Here is a 19,978-nt window from a genome sequence, read left to right on the forward strand (position 1 = left end):
TTTCTGAATTTAAATAAAATGAGAAAGAAAAATTGAATAAAAGTGTGCGAATCCCAAAGATTAGGTTTTTATAAGTAAGAAGTTTGACAGAAATTGATAAAGGCAATAAATGCATTTGAAATAATATGAGACGAGGTGAAATGTTCTAGGAAAATGCAGAAGAGTAGTAAAGTTTGAAGTTTGGAGTTCTTCATTATAATGATGATGGAAGGAGAAGTTGAAAGGGAGAATTGTTGCTGCTGAAGGTGATTAGTTTTGGAAACTTTTTGAATTTTGAAGGAAAAAGAGTTTTTAATTAAATACATAATTTTGAAAAATTGAAGTACAGAAGAGAGAAAAGAGAGTAATTAATTACTAATTAGTGACACGCGGGATGTGCGTAATTAATGAGATCGTGTTAATAGAGACGATTGTCAAACATGTGAATGGACTTTTTTCTCTTTTATATTTGTTTATCAAGAATTTAAGATAGATCTTATCTAGGATTAATTATTTCATCTTAAAAAAAAAATCGATGATCCTATGAAACAATTTGTTAGTCGAAGAATTTTGTGAATCGAAATGTTGTTGGTCGAACTTGCAAGGATGTCAGCTCAAAAAAGATGTGTCAATAGAAAAGGATATCGATTTGCCATAGTTTGTCGAAAGATGAGTTTGACAGATGTGTTAAGATCGATGGTGTATTGCACTTAGCGGAACAGTTATTTTTTTGGACTTTTCAAAGATGACATCTGATAATAAAAGATTGGTTGAATTAATCTATAAATTAACGAGGCTCAGAAAAAAGCAAAGAATTAAAATTCGTTTTCAAAAAATACTTTTGCACACTTACATCCGAACAAAATTCTGCCTTAAATTTATTTTTATAATTTTTTTCAGTAATTTTCTATTCATGTATTTATATTTTACTTTTAAATTTCTTGTAATTTCTTTACAATTTATTTTCTTTTTTCTTTAAATTTTGCATTGTTATTTTAATTTTAAAGTCTTTTAAATATATTGAAAATATTTGTTACTTTCTTAAAACTAAAATCATTCACTTTATTTATGTAATTTCAATTCAAATAATTTAGTTCCATATTACATTCTATTTGTTCGTATCCTTTATTTTATTTAAGGTAGAGTTTTTGGTGGGAACTCAGATGCAGTTGACTTCATGTGAAGTTGATATTTGAGAGTCGTTAGATGAATTGACTAATTTGACTAAATTGTCATCTAATAACTCTCAATATCACCTAAGTTTTTAGAGAGATTTTAATACATCTTAAAAATTAGTATCCAAAAATTAAAAATTAGTATCCAAAAACAAAAAAAAATCGTTCTTAGATCATAAATATCAAACCCACCCAAATTTCTTCTTACAGCGAATAAATTATTTGATTAAAATCTGCAAAAACTCTCCATAACAGCATATAAATTTTTACTTTTTGTTTGTTGAGATATTCTTGTCAACAAAATCGAGATTGTTCTCTTTCCCCTCCAAATGCAAGAAGACTGGCGTCACTGCTTTACGAAGAGACATGGGAATGGCGACGACCATGTTATGGAACCTCCAAAAGCTTTGGCCATTCTCATTATTCCGAAACGACGACGTTGCAGACTCCAAGCGAATCGTAAGCAAGCTTCCAATCCCCGAACACACTAAACAGTTCGTCTTCGCCTTCCACGACCCGCAAACCCAATCCTCCATTTACGTACTCTCCGCTCTCGGCCTCTCCGAGCGATCAGCCTCCGACGCACGCTCCCTCATCACTGCCATCAAACCCGACGCCGTTTTGGTCCATGCCGATCCTTCCTTCCTCGACGAAGAAGAAGCTGTGTCCGTTAACAATCCGCTTCCCACTTCATCCTTTGGAGTAATCAAACGCTGTTTCGTCGATAGAATCGATCAGGAAAGGTACGAGAATCTCGCCGGGAGTTTCGTTCTGAGGGAGATTTTCGGGACCGGGTTTCATGGCCATGTGCTTGCTGCGAAGCTGGCTGCAGAGGAGGTAGGCTCCTCGTTTTTCGTTATTAGTTCTCCATTTGTGAATTCTTGCTTGATTAATAATAGCAGCAATGGTAGTAACAATTCTGATAGGGTTAGGGTTGGTGGTGGAAGCATTCTTCAAGTTCAAGGTTTTGTAAATGGTGCTATTACTGGTTTTAGTTTGAGTCCAACTAGAAGTTATAAGAGATTGTGTCTTAATAACGATGTGCATTCCCAGTTAGTGAAGGCTTTGTCTCTGTGCTTGGAACCATTTTCTACTAGTTCTGGTTCTAGCTCTATGGAAAATGAAATTAAGCCCATGAGTAGTTATGAGATTCCTGCATTTGCCAGGTCTACATATCCTTTACTTGAGGAATTGCATGATATATTCAGTGATGTTCCATCGATTGGGAAGGCGCTGGCGCATGTTCAAAAGATGCTGGTGGATGTGAGCAGAGGTGAGGTTCTTGACACAAGGACTGTTTCTGAGGTCTATGCATTCAGAATTGCGGTTGAGGTGCTTAGGATTGGTCTGAGCAAGAATGGTTTAAGGCCAATCAAGAGGAAAGGTGCTCCCAAAAAGGGTGAGGAGGTCAAGTTCTCGGAGCTTCCTCTTGAGGACATGTCGCACGCACTGCTGGCGCAGGTGATTCGTTGGCAGAGTGATAAGTACAAGAACATTGTAGCAGTGGTAGATGCTGGAGCATTGGAAGGTCTTAGGAAACACTGGGATACTCCGGTTCTTCCTCAAGTTAAAGACATTGTTGGACAAATCACACATTGTGGAAGGGAAGGGGCTTTTTTGATTCATGATGACAGGAAGTGGTTACTGGCAGATAGGCCCATGGTGGCGGTTAGTGCTGGAGCTTCGGCGATTTTGGGAGCTTCATTGCTGTCTAAAGCTGTCCCGGCATCTTCTGTGTTGAAGGCTGTTACTTACAAGGTCCCGGCTTCACTCAAACTCATTCTCAATCAAACACAGAGAGCATTGGCTTTTGCCTTTGGTTCCTCCAAAGCTGCAGCAGGGGTCAAAGCTTCAAGTACCATTCGGGCTGCAGCATCTGCTACAAAGATTCGTGCCGTGACTCACAGCATTATAGTATATGTGGAGAGGACCAGCATCTCGGCTATGAGGACAGCGTTCTACGAAATAATGAGAAAGAGAAAAATGCAGCGAGTTGGGTTCTTGCCTTTGGCAACATTTGCATGTAGCATGGGAACCTGCACGGGATTGATGATGTATGGTGATGGGATTGAGTGTGCTGTTGAATCTGTGCCTGCAGCCCCTTCCATTGCCAGTTTGGGTCGTGGGATTCAGCATCTGCGTGAGGCATCTCAAGCAGTGATGCAAGCAGAAGGAACTAGAATCCAAAAGTCAATAGAGTCTCTAATAAACAGAATAAAGAGATCGAAGGATGGGTAAAGCAAGAGTATAATAGTTGTATAGATATTCATTGTGATATAAAGAATCAAACCTGATTCATAGGGGGTTCAGTATAAACCTGATTGTACATATATGATGCTGTTAATGTGAAGATGGCAACAATAATGCCCACCATTGAGGTATTGTGGATTTTTTGGTCATTACGGCATACTTAATTTTTGTAGTATTAACTGTGTGGCTCAACTGAAGAGTCAATGTTCTCTTTTGTCAACCAGAACCATGGTTTTCGAAAGCGTATAGTTACTTAATTAGGAATATTTTTGCAACCTATTTAAGAGGAGGAGTTTTAGTCTTTTTTTACGTTTTGTATTATCAACTAGACCTTTCAATAGTCAACAAAAAAAGAAAGACCTTTCAATGACCATTTGTTATTTAAGCCAATACTTTAAAAACTAATGATGCTAACATAGTAAGGGTTAATGTTCAAATTCGTCCCTGAAAGATCACGCGATCTTCATTTTTCGTCCCCAAATGATTTTCTTAATCAAATTAGTCCTCAAAGATAAACTGTTAGTCAAATTAGTCCTTCCGTCAATTGGATGATGACGTGTCACGTTAAATGCCACGTGGCATGATGACGCGACACGCCACGTGGCAGGTCAGTGACACGTGGTATGCCATACCACGTGGCACTTGACATGTAAAAAGTTTTTTATTAGTCAAAATAGTCCTTGAAAGTCTAGAGTAAGTCATTTTCATCCCTCAAGTTTTAAAAATTAGTCAAACTAGTCCTTATATATAATTGACAAACAAAAAATTAGTAATGGTATCTTTTTTTCTTAAACATTTTGTCAATAAAATTATTTCTCTCCTTTAAGTCTTCTCAAAATCTCTCTTATTCTTTTCTATTCTAAAACCTTTTTCTTACATTATCACATTTTGCTAGAATATATATATACTTAAAATTAAAATTAAAATGTATGTATTTATTAACCTAAACAAAGTTATATGCTCAAAATCAAAATTTATGTATGTTAACCTAAACAAAGTTATACCCCTATTTTTTTTTACTACATCTTTTTTTTTCATTACAATATTACTTACATATAGGATGTAATGGTAGTGATATTAAAAGAAAAATTATATAATCTATCTCAAACATATGAAACACACAAAAATTTATTATAATCTTTGCATATAGTATGCTTAAGAAGCAATTCGTTTAGCATATATAATAATAATAATAATAATAATAATAATAATTAAGCAACAAATTTTCAATATTTTGTAAAGTTTGAAATTGAAGCAAAATTTGTAGATCTTCTTGAATTTTGACTCTAAATATCATTACCATTACATCCTATATGTAAGTAATACTGTAATGAAAAAAAAAGATGTAGTAGAAAAAAAATAGTGGTATAACTTTGTTTAGGTTAACATACATAAATTTTGATTTTGAGCATATAACTTTGTTTAGGTTAATAAATACATACATTTTAATTTTGAGTATATATATATATATATACCAGCAAAATGTAATAATGTAAGAAAAAGGTTTTAGAATAGAAAAGAATAAGAGAGATTTTGAGAAGAATTAAAGGAGAGTGATAATTTTATTGAAAAAAAATTTAAGAAGAAAAGATACAATTATTAATGTTTTGTTTGTCAATTATATTTCTATTAAAATTAGTAGTATCAAAAAATATTTCAAATATAATATTATGAAGAAAAAATAAAAAAAAATTATATAAGGACTAGTTTGACTAATTTTTAAAATTTGAGGGATGAAAATAACTTATGTCTGGACTTTCAAGGACTATTTTGACTAATAAAAAACTTTTTTACATGTCAAGTGACACCTGGCATGCCACGTGTCACTGACCTGTCACGTGGCGTGCCACGTGTCACTGACTTGCCATGTGGGGTGTCACGTCATCATGTCACGTGGCACTTAACGTGACACGTCATCATTCAATTGACGGAAGGACTAATTTGACTAACAGTTTATCTTTTATGGACTAATTTGATTAAAAAGTTCATCCGGAGACGAAAATGAAGATCGTGTGATCTTTCAGGGACGAATTTGAACATTAACCCAACATAGTAAGTATAGAAGTCAGAGCACACCACATTATGTTGATTTTTCATGTTGCAATAGTTAGAAAACAACCATGACATTACTATAATTTATACATTACATGGGTAGAAATATGTATATAAGGAGTTATTAAAAGTGTGATAATAAATATCAAAATTTTATCTTTAAAACACTTCTATTAAAAAATCCTATATAGTATTTAATTATTTTTATCATATTTTTTCTTTCACAAATATTTTCGTCAACTTTCGAAAACATTAATGTTTTTGTTAGTTTGCCTTGTGTTCAACCAGCTTTTGTTTCCCCAACAAAAATGGTGTACTCTTTGATAATAGATGGGCCCATAAAAGAATGCGTAGAATAGAAGGTCCAACATGCAAAACACAAAAAACAGTTTCTCAGTGTTCAGTTTTTAGTTGAGTTTTACGCAGAGACCCCCCCAAAACCCTTGTTTTCCTTCATTTCTGTACGGCGTCATCTATCAGTGACTGTATTTCGGCTTAGCTGAGCCTCCAACACGCACCGCATCAAGTTTCCAGTGATGGATGAAGTGTGCGAGGGGAAGGACTTCTCGTTCCCGAAGCAGGAAGAGAAGGTTCTAGAATTCTGGTCCAAAGTGAAGGCCTTCGAAACACAGCTAGAACTCACCAAGGACAAGCCCGAATACATCTTCTACGATGGTCCTCCCTTTGCCACCGGCCTCCCTCACTACGGCCACATCCTCGCCGGCACCATCAAGGATATCGTCACGCGTTACCAGTCCATGACGGGGCACCACGTCACGCGCCGATTCGGATGGGACTGCCACGGCCTCCCCGTCGAGAACGAGATCGACAAGAAGCTCGGAATCAAGAAGAGGGAGGACGTTATCAAGATGGGGATCGATAAGTACAATGAGGAGTGTAGGAGCATAGTCACGCGCTACGTTAGCGAGTGGGAGAAAGTCATTACGCGCACCGGCAGGTGGATTGACTTCAAGAACGATTACAAGACCATGGACCGGAACTTCATGGAGTCCGTTTGGTGGGTCTTCGCTCAGCTCTTCGAGAAAGGATTGGTCTACAAAGGATTTAAGGTACCCTTTCATCTCGTTGCATTACAATGCTGTAACTGTTTTTTATTATCATTGATTGATTGATTTTTTTTAAAAATTGCTTGCAGGTTATGCCGTATAGCACTGGCTGCAAAACTCCGTTGTCTAATTTTGAGGCGGGTCAGAATTATCAGGTTTGCGATTTTCGAGCTCTTGCATTTTGTTGTTATTGCTTGTTGGTGATTGAAATGAGATTCTATGTTGGCGCAGGATGTACCTGATCCCGAGATAATGATGACATTTCCGGTTATTGGCGATCCACATAATGCTTCTTTTGTAGCTTGGACAACTACTCCATGGACCCTTCCAAGTAATCTAGCTCTTTGTGTGAATGCTAATTTTACCTACGTGAAGGTCAGTTAACTCTGTAGCTGAGAGAGATATATAGTTATGTTGAGCTTGTTCACTAGTAGAAAGGCTATTTATTTGGATTTATTGAATTTTCTAATATTGCTAGATCTTAAGTTTTTAGTGTGTGTGTGAGAGAGAAAGAGAGAGAGAGTAGAACGTATTATTGGTCAGGTGGGAATTTCAAGTTTGGTTATTGTGTCGTGCTGGAACTGAAGATTAGAATTGTGATTGGATTTTGCTTTTTGGTGAAAATCCTAATATGATGATGAAGTGGCAAAGAATAATTATGTAGTTAACTAAGTTTTGATCTTCTGGTACAAAATATGTTGCCAATTCTTTCCCAGACTCTTTAAATTTTCTTGCTCTTTTTTAAATAGTTATTTGTTTTTTGGAAACTAACACACCAAGCAAATAAAACCAGGTTCGCAATAAGTATTCGGGCAAAATTTATATCATTGCTGAATCTCGTCTGTCGGCACTACCTAAGGATAAACCCAAGGAAGCTGTTGTTAACGGTTCTGTTGGGGCCCCCAAAAAAGCAAATGTGAAGTCCAAGGAATCTTCCGGCGGAAAAACTGAAAATGTTTTGGATTCTTTTGAAGTGCTGGAGAAATTCCCAGGGTCTTCGCTAGTGGGAAAGAAGTGAGCTGTCTTCCTTCCACAATAATCACTTTCATTAGCTTACTATTCTAGTGTTTTACTTTTTACTTGTCTGTTTTGAGATTTATCTAATGACTTCTATGTATGTAAAGTTTTGTTCTGTATTGAAGCTCAAAGGGTTAACATGTTTTGCAGGTATGAACCATTATTTGGTTACTTTATAGAGCTATCTGATACTGCTTTTAGAGTTGTGTCCGACAATTATGTTACTGATGATAGTGGTACTGGCATTGTCCATTGTGCCCCTGCTTTTGGTGAAGATGATTTTCGAGTTTGCATTGAGAATCACATTCTTAATAAGGTTGGTACTTGAAGCATGAATTTTGTTTTTTATGTGAAACATTTCTGTCAAAGGGATGCTTCTCTATGGTGTTTGATTGATTTCAAAACCAACCTGGGATTGTAGAATCAGTTCTGTGGGGGAGTTTGTATGCTTCTATTTGTAACTCTTACCGGTCTTTAGTTGGGAATGAATTATACTCCCTCTTGGTTATTGCATATCATGGTGTATATACAGTCCTAGCTCCTAGGCATTTTGTGAACAGCAAATCCTACTCTGAGTAGGATTGTAGGAACAAGGGAAGTGACATTTATTTTAGTTTTGGTTATGTGGATTATTGAGCTATAAGGTTGAGAAGGGGGGAATTCAGTTCTAAGATCTTCGTTTGGGGTAGGATGCAATGACGCCGTTTGATTTTTGCAGCTGACCCAACTAATGCTCTTCATGTTATGTGATGGCATCATTTGATTCCTGTAGCTGAGACCATTTGTCATTTGTTTGTTGACAATCTTTACGATATGATTACTCAGATATTACATTACCATGTATAGGATAATCTAACAGTAGCTGTTGATGATGATGGCTGCTTTACTGAAAAAATTACTGACTTTAGCGGCTGCTATATCAAAGATGCTGACAAGGATATAATTGAAGCTGTGAAGGTATTTTACATCTATCTAAAAGAACATAAATATCTATTATTTAATTGTAATGATTTACACTGTGATTGACTATCAGTCAGGATTCTCACCATGTGACTTGCGGAAACATTGTGTACTTTTTCTTTCTCTTTCTTTTGTATAAACTTTTCCACTCTTCCTTCCATTGTTAAAAGGTAGTTAATTTATGGAAGATCAATGTTAGAGTTCCAGATTTGTGATGCCTAATTTAAGCGTTGGAGTCAAGGGTGTTTTCTTTTCTTTCTTGAAAACTCTGTTTTGTTTGGATTCCTATATTTATTACTTTTTTATTCCTATATTTATTACTTTTTTCTCGCATGTATTTCTTTCCTTAGGCAAAGGGTAGGCTGGTTAAGCAAGGCAACCTGGGATTGTAAAATCATTTCTCTGGGGGAGTTTGTATGCATCTATTTGTAAAACGAACATATAGATCTACTTTTTTTTTGGACCATTTTGTGTTGCTGGATCCATGTTTACAAGTTCGAATTTTTAAAACTGTCATCTTTGTTGTTCTTATGCTTTATTTATAATTTTCAAATTGCAGTAGTATTTATCATATACTGAATTGAAAACTACTACAGCTGTTTATTTATCTTACATGTGCTGCTTCATTTTAGGTTTGTTAAGGTGGAGTTATTGAAAGAGAAATTATTGGAAAATAATAAGCAGACTTACTGGGTCCCGGATTTTGTCAAGGTATATAATATCTTGCTGCCCATTTGTCATGTACTGATTATTTATTATTTTATCTCATTTCATTCCTTCCCATTTGCTGAAGGTGTATTTTTTGTAAATATTTCTGCTGTTCCTACGCCTTGCAGGACAAACGATTTCACAATTGGCTGGAAAATGCCAGAGATTGGGCAATTAGCCGAAGTAGGTTTTGGGGGACTCCTCTCCCTTTATGGATTAGTGAGGATGAAAAAGAAATAATTGTCATTGATTCTGTTGCAAAACTTGAAAAGCTTTCAGGTGTAAAGGTTAGAATTTTCTGTTGGCCTTTCTGATATTACATAGTACATTCTTGGCATGCATCCTTGTTATCTTTTTTTAATTAATATATGTTGACTACAAATATTTTGACTTGTGTATTGATATACATGTTCTTTCAGTACGTTTGGTGATGTTGATACCATTATTTGTAGCTTCATTTCATCGGTGTTGAAATTATTATATTCTTTCTGCAGTTCTTCAGAACTCTTGAAGTTAGTTTGTAATGTACTATTGTAATCATGTCAGTTTTTGGCTTGATAGCTGTAATCATAAAGTAACCGAATCTAATGGCATGGTTCTATTTTTCGCAAGTTACTGTTACATCCCTTAATGATTGGCTTATGCATGTGTTACTTGGCAGCTTTGGCTAAATGCATATTTGTTGTGTACTTGTGTTAACCCATCCACCATGTATATATTTTGTACATGGCAATACTTGCTCAATGACTGACATCTCTAATTCGATTTAAATTTTTTGTGCAGGTGTTTGATCTTCATCGTCATAACATTGATCACATTACAATTCAATCCGAAAGTGGCCGTGTGCTTCGACGGGTTGATGATGTAATGTCAGCTCATAGCTTTCGTGCAATGTTGTATCTATTCATTCTTCTGTTGTCAAGATTGAGATGCTATCTAGCATATGTTCATGTTGCTCAAGGATCATAGGGTCCTGCATCCCACATAGAGTGATGTTTATAAGAATAAGACCCCATTTTACTCCTCAAAAGATGCACATATCATCATTCCGGTCTTCAAACAAACTTTTAATTCAATATACTTCATCTATAGAGATTGCATCAATTTGGTTATTCCAAAAGTTGATCAATATAGTTTTAAAATAACTGAACATAGCATTGTTTGCTTAATTGTTTTACTCTATTCATGTTTTACTCCATTCATAGATACTTTATTCATAAATGTAATGTGATTTTATAAGTCCTTCAAAAATTAAAATTATGCTTGAATCATCACTTGCTTAGATTATAATACCAAATACAAATGGGATATCTACTAGCATTACTTGAAAAACATATTACACTTGATGGTTGCTAGAGATATTGCCCTTTGTTATAGAGCATTTATTTTTATATTTCAGGTGTTTGACTGCTGGTTTGAAAGTGGATCCATGCCATATGCTTATATTCATTATCCTTTCGAAAATATTGAGCTATTTGAGAAGAATTTCCCTGGTCATTTCGTGGCTGAAGGGCTAGATCAAACCCGTGGATGGTTAGTTTCTTGCTCCTCATATCATCTGGCATATGATAGGAGACCGAGAGTCCGGTTCATGATTGCTGGGTTGTGGCTTTTTATACTGGTTTTATCATCATCCTCAATATCAATGTCATTTTGGTGAAAGGCATTAAAGTTTAAGATTCTAAATGTTGATTGTGTTCTTATTCCTTTTATCATTTTACGTCATTCAAATTTGATTGCATTTTGCTTTGATCATAATTCATTACTTATCTCAACCCTCTCCTTGGGATAAATCACTACTTGCAGGTTTTATACTCTTATGGTACTGGCAACTGCATTATTTGGTAAGCCTGCCTTTAGAAATTTGATTTGCAATGGACTTGTCCTGGCTGAAGATGGGAAGAAGATGAGTAAAAGTTTGAAAAATTATCCTCCGCCCATGGAAGTTGTTGATGATTACGGAGCAGTAAGAAAGTTCTGACTTTATCTGTTTCATCCTTTTTGGGGACGTTACATGTACCATAAGGATGTGCATTTTGCATGCTTTCCTGTTTATGGTATAATGACTTAATATGTAGTTTTATTTATATTATAAAAGCATTGTCGTGATATATTTTTGCATTTCGAATAGGATGCATTGCGTTTATACCTTATAAACTCTCCTGTTGTGCGAGCTGAGCCACTGCGTTTCAAGAAGGAAGGAGTTTATGGTGTTGTAAGAATCACTAATTTGTTTGCCTCTAGCTCTTTCTATTTTAAAAAATTGATTTGCCTGTATTAATCCCATTTTATTTAATTATACTTCTAATTTTTTTGGGTGTTCATACGTCCCAGGTTAGGGATGTTTTTCTCCCATGGTATAATGCATATAGGTTCCTTGTTCAAAATGCAAAGAGGCTTGAAGTTGAGGGGCTAGCACCTTTTATTCCAATTGATCATGCTACACTCCAGAAGTCATCTAATGTTCTTGACCAGTGGATCAACTCAGCCACACAGAGTCTCATTCATTTTGTCAAACAAGAAATGAATGCTTACCGGCTCTACACAGTGAGTAATGCTTCTTATGAAGCTTTATGAATGTGATGACAACTACCTTCTACAATATTGATTTATGAGCTATCCATTGTCTAAATTGCAAACTTATTTAATTTGATCTTAACTATGGTTTGGTGATTTGTCCTAGCATTTTACATCCATTTCCTTGTATTATTCTTCTGTCTCTCTCAAGGGGGGAAAAAATCTCATCCTTGTTTCAATTTCTATTTTATTTTGACCCATAGTTAAACTTGTTGAACTTCTTGGACTGAATTGGTGGTTTCACCAGTGTGATTATCATTATTCACTTGGTGTTATCATGGTGCCTGTTATATGAGATTATTCCCACTTCCTTTCACATTTTGCCACCCCCACCATCTGTTAGTTACATATGTATTTCGGCATATTCATAGCATAACATCTGCTAATTTGTAATGTTATGAAACGACCTTGCAGGTTGTTCCTTACCTCCTGAAGTTTCTTGACAACCTGACAAATATATACGTACGGTTCAACCGGAAGAGACTTAAAGGTCGTACTGGAGAAGAAGACTGCCGGACAGCTCTGTCAACTCTTTATAATGTATATCTTTAATCTTATCCATGGTCATGACTTATTAACTTTTTTAATTCCCATTTGCCCTTCTACATTCTGACCTTTCTGGTCTCCTAGTTGTCTTTAGTGATATTTCATTACTTTTTTCAGGTGCTTTTGTTGTCCTGTAAAGTTATGGCTCCTTTTACTCCATTCTTCACCGAGGTCCTCTTTCAAAATATGAGAAAAGCCTGTAATGGGCTTGAGGAAAGCATACACTATTGCAGTTTCCCTGAGGAAGAAGGCGAGGTATGCATCTTAGCAGTTAGTATATTCTGAGTGATCTATATGATTTCATTTTGTAGTAGAAATCTTCAAGAACTGCTTGCTTTTGTTAGAGGGACGAGCGGATTGAGCAGAGCGTTTCCAGGATGATGACAATAATTGATCTGGCTCGAAACATTCGGGAGCGTAACAACAAACCTCTGAAGACTCCGCTAAGGTGGGAGGTACATGCATCCTTTTTATCTTAAGCAATTTGAATTGTTTTTCCCTCTAAAAAGAACTGGTTGCTGAAACAGGTTGTGATTTGATATATATGAATCTGTTTGTGTTACAGTATGTGCTGGAGGAACTAAATATCCGGTCACTTGTACCATGTAATGATACTTTGAAGTATGCTTCTTTACGTGCTGAGCCTGATTTTAGGTATGTTTTCCATATGGTTATGTAGCTGTTTGTCTCCTATTTATGTTAATGTTTCATAATGTAGTGCCATTTTCTCACCTTTTTTTGTGTCTGCAGCATTTTGGGAAAGAGACTTGGAAAATCTATGGGTATCGTTGCTAAAGAAGTCAAAGCAATGTCACAAGAAAGTATTTTGTCTTTCGAGAGTGCTGGAGAAGTTGTTATTGCAAATCACTGTTTGAAGCTGACTGATATTAAGGTGATAGCTTTATTTATAAGCTGGAGTTCAAGTGTTATGTTAAATATGTAGATGTCTAAAAAATGACAAACAAATATGTCAAGATTGCTCAGGCATAAATGATAGATCTCAGCTGCGATACAGAAAGCAAATATAAACTTATCCTAATCCTGAATAATATAAGGCAAAATTATTCTAATCCTAATCCTAATCCCAACCTATCCCTACATGGATTTCTTAGTCCTCAAAGTGGATGATTGGTACTACTTTCCATTCATTAAGTTGAACCCTTTAAAATGTGTGGCATTTGTTACTTTAGTGCCTAGATTCAACATGTCTCATTGAAGGATTAGTATTACAAAACAAACAGGAACCAAACGTTGTCATATGCTAGCCACCTTTTCACTGGTATTTTTATGGATGTTCTCTTGGAAGCCCCATTGCCTTTTTTGGTGGTTCCTCCCTATCTACAACATTCTCTTTCAAATGTGATATTGTTACTGCGAAAAGGTATTCCTGTTTTTGAATAGAGTAGTGAGTGAAGAAAATCCAATTAAATATTTGTTTTTGACTATGGTTTCTAAAGTATTTCTATTTGTTTGTGGTGACCATCACCTGTAGTGGAGCCTTAAATTTATATATGGAGTACCTGAACTTGTAATTGCTATTCTTTCTTCCAAAGCATCAATGGAAATCATGGGTTTCCTCTGTAAGTGGTGAAAATAAATTGGTACCTTGTATTCTTTATTTTTATACAGATTCTTCGTGATTTTAAGCGACCTGATGGTATGACAGAGGAGGAGATTGATGCAGCAGGAGATAGTAAGAATCTATACTAGTTGAGAATGGCTTAGTTTTAGTTTGAATGTATGTTGATTTATCCATGGCTGGGAGAAAAAAGGCTGACTGAAACCCATCTTCCTTTCAGCTGATGTTTTAGTGATATTGGACTTGCATCCAGATGAGTCTCTGTTGGAGGCTGGTGCTGCCCGTGAGGTAAACTACTTTTATCATTGAAATGGTCATTCTTAATTAACATTCTACATATTGTGCATGCATGTAATGGAACAAATCTACAACCTGGCTTATAAATATGCCTTTTCTTCTAATAATCTCCTTAAATGTTACTAGTTAAATATATTTTAGGTCAAAAGTTAGCATATTCATTTCTTGTGGATTGAATTTGCCTCCTACAGATCGTTAACAGAATTCAAAAGTTACGGAAGAAAATTGCTCTTGAACCGACTGATATGGTGGAGGTTTACTTTGAATCATTGGATGGAGATAAGAATCTCTCTCAAAGGGTTTTGCACTCTCAGGTATACTCAATAATTAATACTATGCGTGCATGTCTGTGTATGTAATAATAGACAATTCTTTGAGCTGATAAGGATGCATGCCAAGGAGAACACCTTCCTAGATATTTATTCATGATAAAAAGATAATACCTAAGAAAAATCAGCAGAAATGATAGTGATGATCAACCGGCTCAATTAACATCAGTGTAGAGTTCAAATGCTATGTTTTTAAGTATTTCTCAAAAATTATCAACACAAGCATAAACATTACATAATAAAATAGGTATATGTAAACTAAACTGTATCCTTCTATTTATAAGCAGAATCTTAGTGGGCAATATAGGTTAAATTGAAAAGTATTTTGGGCAAAAAAGCTGCTTGTCTTCAAAATTTCAAAATTGTCTGTGCTTGCTGTCCATCACTCAGATGAAAGTAATGCATGGGTTGAAATTGTGTTTGCGCCGGGGATAGGTGAACTGCCTCTCATTGAGGACTGTGGACTACTTACTAATCAGTAATTATTTAATTGATGTACACATTGATTCATGGTGCTAAGATTATCAATGCTGTTTGCTTTTTATAATTTTATTTGCAGGCATCTTACATCAGGGATGCTATTGGTTCTCAATTGCTTTCACATTCTTTGATGCCAGCACATGCTGTAAGTTGTTTATATTGTTTCCATGATTTAAATTTCTTAAGAGAGGAAGAAATTATGGTTGCTTTCATTTTCCTTTAAAGAGGGAAGCACAAATGCTTAACAGTTTTGACTTACGAGAGTATCTCAAAGTCAGTCACCCAAGAACTGAAAATTTCTTGTACAAATGCAGGTTGTCCTTGGTGAAGAGAGGTTCCATGGGATTTCTGGCATGTCATTTGGTATCATTTTGGCAAGACCTACAGTGATGTTTAACTCAAAAGCCATTCTACCATTGTTTCAAGGTTTGTATTTGGTTAGTTCAGTTGATCTCTTATGCATAAAGCAAAAACAAACAGTTATATCCCTTGATGCATGTATCATCATCATACTTGACCCTTGTTTGCTCCAACTTGCTGTTCTTCTGTGGCTATAGGTAACAAGAAATACGCCCATAATCTTGAAACTTACTTGCTATCGAGAGATAATTCAAATTTGAAGTCAGAATTTCAAAATGGAAATGGAAAGGTTTGACCAAGTCCTGTTTTAGTGGTTTTAGGTTAAACAAAATGCCCATATTCATTTGTCTCTTGTTGCAGATTATAGTTGACTCCATTGAAGAACAACCCTCTGTAAGCCTGGTCCTTGGTGAGCATGTGTTTCTCACTGTCGGGGACTGCTACGTTGCTGGAAAAGCTAATTAATTTAGGTTGCTGGAGTTTTCCTTTCGATCTTCTATAATGTTGATGTGTTATTCCTTTGTATGATTAGTTAACAGAAAGCGGATACTGTGTTTTATCTCATTTTTAATGTTATTCTTTGGCTGTATAGAGAACCTCAGTTGTTTTATTGAAATATAAGTTGCTTCAAGTAACTACAGATAATAATATCTCAATTTTGTCGGGCTGGTGCTCGTTTACCATGCTTGTTTTGTTGGCATTTTATTTCATATATCGTACTTCTGTCTACTTTTTCCTCTTTTTTTCAATCAGGTATTGGATCATTCTGTTGTGTAAGCGACGTCTCCAAGTTGTTCTCCGGAAAGGCATCATGGCATGGTTCCATGTTTATCGGTCCATCAATCTTCTACTAGTTTCAACGCTAACGGTTGGTTTTATTTCTGTGCAATGGAGCTTAAAGTTTCGGACTCAGTTGATGAAGGTTCATCGTCCTCTATAGTCTTGAGATTTCAATATTGGATTTGGAAGAGGTAAACTTTACAAAAATGTGTTAGTAAAAGATAAGATGCTTCTTATTTCCACTGTAACAGCCTATTATTATCAGCGATTACACCTAGACCGTTAAAAGAGAACCATATCGGTTAAAGTAGACGGAGAGTTTGAAAATCGAGGGGCACAAAGTTCCGGGAATAACAGTTAAATAATCTTACTTCATTATGAAGAATTAGTGAATACTGTCACATAATTGGTCAGAATTTGTGTATCCAAATCCTTAAAACGTCCTGGCTAAAACTTTTGTTCAAACAAAAAAGGCAAAAACAAAAGAAATGTTACAGATAAAACACTTTAGACAAAACATATGGTCAGTGGCAATTAGTCCAACCGACAACAGCACACTTAATTTCCACTATCGGAAGGCAGCCTTTTTTTCTTTCTTTTGTTCTTGGGCTTAACGGCATCCTTCAGCGTCTTACCTTCAATATTCTGGGCAGCATCTAGACCTGCGGCAGTTGGTGAAGAATACGTCGTCATTTCCTGTGGTGGTTCCTCTGCCTTAGTCTCACTTCTTGAACCCTTCTGCTTTCTATGAGTTGCCGGTCCTGCTTATTTTACAGCAATTATTATGGTGAAGTCGTGCAGATTTCTATCTTCTCACCAGAACATACATATACGTTCATAAAGAAAAGCACATTCAGACATGTATATGAACTAATATTCAGAAGACGACAGAATAAAATCACTAGAGAAATATAAGAGGAACCTTAAGCCAACCATGAAATCAACATGAGAAATTATGCATGCATATATAACAATCTCACAAGCTCGATTAAACAATGAGTGGCTGAGAAAATATGGCAATGCATGAAGCAATTCGCAAGTTCTCAGCTACTCATTGTTTTATGGTCATTTCAGTGTGAAGGTTAATCCTTAGGACTAACCTAAGTGCAAAGACCAACAATAAAAAGCCACATCGTAGTAGGTAGTAAGAGATCACAATTGATGATAAAAGAGAAAGTTATTACCATGTGATGCTAGAGATGCTTTTAGAAGATCAGGACTACAACAGCTATGAATTTACACATCTGAATATTATTCTTAATACTAATTCAATTTTCCCCCCTCCTATACTTAAAACCTACAACCTCAACTGCCTCAAACAAGTAGATATACCATGCTGCACATGCGCATTTGCATATAAGTTAATGATAGATTCTAAAAGCATATAGATCTCTAGCAATAGTAATACATGGACTGGACTAGAAATAACTAGAAATTTCAACAGATTTTTAAACGAAAAAAAATCCAGTAAAAGCGACTAATTCTAAACTAGCTGATGCCATACCAGCTTGAAGGCCCGCCAATAAATTTATTAGAAACTCCATCTCTCTTGTTACTTTGTTCCTGTCCAGATGATGTGGCATCACATTCCATAGAACTTGCCTCATCTTTAAACTTTGACTGGTCTAAATGACTACCATCTAATTGATTTTGCTTTTCTCTTGATTTGGCAGGGGTACCACATACATCCATGGCAACAGAAATGGAATGACGTTTAATCTTCCGTAGTGCCCTTTGAGTGTTGTATATTTCAACCTACACCGGGTCAGAAAATAAAAAAGAGCTAACAAAGTTAATAAGTTATACATTCTATAAGTAATATGGCAATTAATACAGATGCACTAAGCAGAAAAAAAGTTTCGCAATGTCATCTCAACAAAGTTTGTCACCAGAAGTCAACTCAATACATACTCTTTCCTATAATGAAAACAAAACCAAACTGATAGACTATGAAGCATAATCAAGATAATATGTCCATTAATTAAGGTTATTTCAAGACTTCTTTAATTGTTTCACACCACTGGAGTATAGCACCTATTCTAAGACATGATTGGTCACAATATTAAACATGTAAGTTTTCACATAAAAAGGGAAAATAATAACATAAATAAAAATTAAAAAAGCAGAACTCACTGCATCCTTTATCTTGGCTGTAATATCACCAGCTTTAACATGAGCTAGTTTCAAGCAATGCATGAGAACTTGCTGATATACTCCTTCCCCACCCGCCTTTTGAATGGAGCAAACATCACCATTTGCATTCACTGTAGCAGTCATCCGCCCGGTCAGTACAGCCTCTTCATGGTATGTTGGATCTATCACCTAGAGATCACCAAACAAAATCCAAAAGGACCTCACATACGGAATGAAGAACAAGAAATCAAGGGAGAACGATGGAAAATCCATACCATAATATTTTCATTGCTGAAAAATCCAAACGTCACAGCTATAGGAAGATGATGTATGATCAAAGGAATCGGGTCGCGCACCTGTCACATACAATCCAAGTCCAGTAAAACAACACATACAAAAATAAAACTCAAGCTGTTATCACAAGGTATTTACTCATGAGAGACATTGGCCTCCTGGAGTCAATAATACACTAACAGAATTCACTTCCATGGCCAAACATCCCCACAAAACCGAGGGTTCAAACAAGCGATTCCTATAACAATAACACAACACAAGCACCAATGTCAAGCCTGTCTACTCTAGCCACACATTCTCATCCTCAATTATTAGAAAGCTAACCTCAGGAGGATGCACCACAACTTGCTGACCATCTTCTCCCCCTAACGAGCATTCTGGCCGCCGGAACGTCAACAAAGCAGCCAGAGCAGCAATATTAGCAGCATCAACAAGATTCCTAAAAGATTTTCCCAAATTAACAATTGCACAACACAACTATCATTAGGATATTCAATCAATTAGCACCAAAACAAACTCATTAGCTCACCCTCCATTGTCAAGAATATGGATATCAATGCGAACCGCCCAAACGAGCTTCCCAGAGAGGACACAGAGCGATTCTGTATCGACGGCTCGGCTCTCCCTCAACCCGCGGTCAATAATGCGGCCTAACTCGACGGCGGACTCCCTTGGGCGGCCGGGTTCAAAGGAAGGGTCGGCCATGGGGGAGAATTCAGTGAAGACGGCGAGTGTGCCCTCGTTTGGCCTTTCCTTGTAGGGCTGGAGCAGTTGGGCGGAGACGATGGCCATGACGTGAGTGTGGCCAAGCTGGACCTCCGAGGAGCCGTCGTCCTTGCCGAACTTGATGGTGAGCTTGCGGTAGTCGAAGGGGCGCCGACCGTCAACTCGGAGCTCCGACAAGAGTGCGGTCTCTATGAATTTCTTCTCGTTTATGGTTTGGCGCCATGAATTTGCTAGCCTCTGCTCCATCCAACCTAATTCTCTTCTTCTCTATGCACCGGGGTTGATGACTCAGTGCCGCCGCCGAGGTCGTTACGGTGGCGATTTTGGTCGAAATGCGGGAAGAGCCTCTCTCTAATCTCAAATCTATAGTCTAGGGTTTAATAAGGGTTTAGATTCATTGAGGGAGTAATTTTAACTTGCTTCTGCTGCAAATATTTTCTTTTCTTTTCTTTTTTCAGTCCTTTAAAAATAAATAAAAATTACAAATAATGTTATTCTACCCTATTTTTAATAATTATGCATCTCAACGCGATTTCCACATACGCTAATTAAATATTATCCGTTTTACCGAAGTCACATTTGAGGAAAAAGTTTGTGAACATACTTTTCCATTATATTAACACTAATCCAATTTTAATCGAAGGTAATTTTGGACAAAATCAGTTTCAC

General features: G+C 36.3%; 3 protein-coding genes across 5 annotated transcripts; 2 read left to right on the top strand and 1 right to left on the bottom strand.

Annotated features, from left to right (window-relative positions):
• The first annotated feature begins 1,447 nt into the window (after nucleotides 1–1,447).
• On the top strand, nucleotides 1,448–3,542 carry LOC107488382 (uncharacterized). Its single transcript, XM_016109127.3, has one exon. It carries the CDS (start codon nucleotides 1,521–1,523, stop codon nucleotides 3,390–3,392), a length of 1,872 nt encoding a protein of 623 aa, XP_015964613.1. The 5' UTR covers nucleotides 1,448–1,520; the 3' UTR covers nucleotides 3,393–3,542.
• Nucleotides 3,543–5,829: 2,287 nt separating this feature from the next.
• Nucleotides 5,830–16,059, top strand: LOC107488344 (isoleucine--tRNA ligase, cytoplasmic). Its single transcript, XM_016109074.3, has 26 exons — nucleotides 5,830–6,526; nucleotides 6,613–6,678; nucleotides 6,755–6,898; nucleotides 7,317–7,537; nucleotides 7,691–7,856; nucleotides 8,387–8,497; nucleotides 8,851–8,888; nucleotides 9,133–9,211; nucleotides 9,337–9,495; nucleotides 9,992–10,072; nucleotides 10,608–10,741; nucleotides 11,015–11,174; nucleotides 11,340–11,423; nucleotides 11,543–11,755; nucleotides 12,200–12,325; nucleotides 12,449–12,586; nucleotides 12,676–12,790; nucleotides 12,844–12,985; nucleotides 13,082–13,223; nucleotides 13,961–14,024; nucleotides 14,131–14,198; nucleotides 14,399–14,521; nucleotides 15,096–15,161; nucleotides 15,331–15,442; nucleotides 15,574–15,665; nucleotides 15,737–16,059. Exons 1-26 carry the CDS (start codon nucleotides 5,993–5,995, stop codon nucleotides 15,839–15,841), a joined length of 3,483 nt encoding a protein of 1,160 aa, XP_015964560.1. The 5' UTR covers nucleotides 5,830–5,992; the 3' UTR covers nucleotides 15,842–16,059.
• Nucleotides 16,060–16,507: 448 nt separating this feature from the next.
• On the bottom strand, nucleotides 16,508–19,734 carry LOC107488383 (exosome complex component RRP45A). Of its 3 annotated transcripts, XM_016109129.3 has the most exons (7): nucleotides 19,113–19,734; nucleotides 18,908–19,022; nucleotides 18,565–18,645; nucleotides 18,290–18,478; nucleotides 17,646–17,911; nucleotides 17,341–17,384; nucleotides 16,508–16,917 (listed from the first exon to the last, which is right to left on the bottom strand). In XM_016109129.3, exons 1-7 carry the CDS (start codon nucleotides 19,553–19,555, stop codon nucleotides 16,715–16,717), a joined length of 1,341 nt encoding a protein of 446 aa, XP_015964615.1. In that variant the 5' UTR covers nucleotides 19,556–19,734; the 3' UTR covers nucleotides 16,508–16,714. The 3 variants fall into 3 exon arrangements, with proteins under 3 accessions (XP_015964615.1, XP_015964614.1, XP_020997971.1); XM_016109128.3 differs by lacking the exon at nucleotides 17,341–17,384 and having other exon boundaries at nucleotides 17,661–17,911; nucleotides 19,113–19,733; XM_021142312.2 differs by lacking the exon at nucleotides 17,341–17,384 and having other exon boundaries at nucleotides 16,508–16,920; nucleotides 17,661–17,911; nucleotides 19,113–19,733.
• Nucleotides 19,735–19,978: the final 244 nt, after the last annotated feature.

Source organism: Arachis duranensis, chromosome 5 (genome assembly GCF_000817695.3).
Source record: "Arachis duranensis cultivar V14167 chromosome 5, aradu.V14167.gnm2.J7QH, whole genome shotgun sequence".
In the NCBI taxonomy this organism is placed as follows: Eukaryota; Viridiplantae; Streptophyta; class Magnoliopsida; order Fabales; family Fabaceae; genus Arachis; species Arachis duranensis.

Excerpts from the sequence above, each read along its gene's own strand:
- LOC107488382 (XM_016109127.3), top strand. The coding sequence starts at position 1,521 with ATGGGAATGGCGACGACCATGTTATGGAACCTCCAAAAGCTTTGGCCA.
- LOC107488344 (XM_016109074.3), top strand. The coding sequence starts at position 5,993 with ATGGATGAAGTGTGCGAGGGGAAGGACTTCTCGTTCCCGAAGCAGGAA. Across the intron at positions 9,496-9,991 it reads AAAAGCTTTCAGGTGTAAAG|GTGTTTGATCTTCATCGTCA; the intron begins GTTAGAATTTTC and ends TTTTTTGTGCAG. Across the intron at positions 12,326-12,448 it reads CTCTGTCAACTCTTTATAAT|GTGCTTTTGTTGTCCTGTAA; the intron begins GTATATCTTTAA and ends TACTTTTTTCAG.
- LOC107488383 (XM_016109129.3), bottom strand. The coding sequence starts at position 19,555 with ATGGAGCAGAGGCTAGCAAATTCATGGCGCCAAACCATAAACGAGAAG. Across the intron at positions 19,023-19,112 it reads CATATTCTTGACAATGGAGG|GAATCTTGTTGATGCTGCTA; the intron begins GTGAGCTAATGA and ends AAAATCTTTTAG. Across the intron at positions 17,912-18,289 it reads CAGCCAAGATAAAGGATGCA|GTTGAAATATACAACACTCA; the intron begins GTGAGTTCTGCT and ends GACCCGGTGTAG.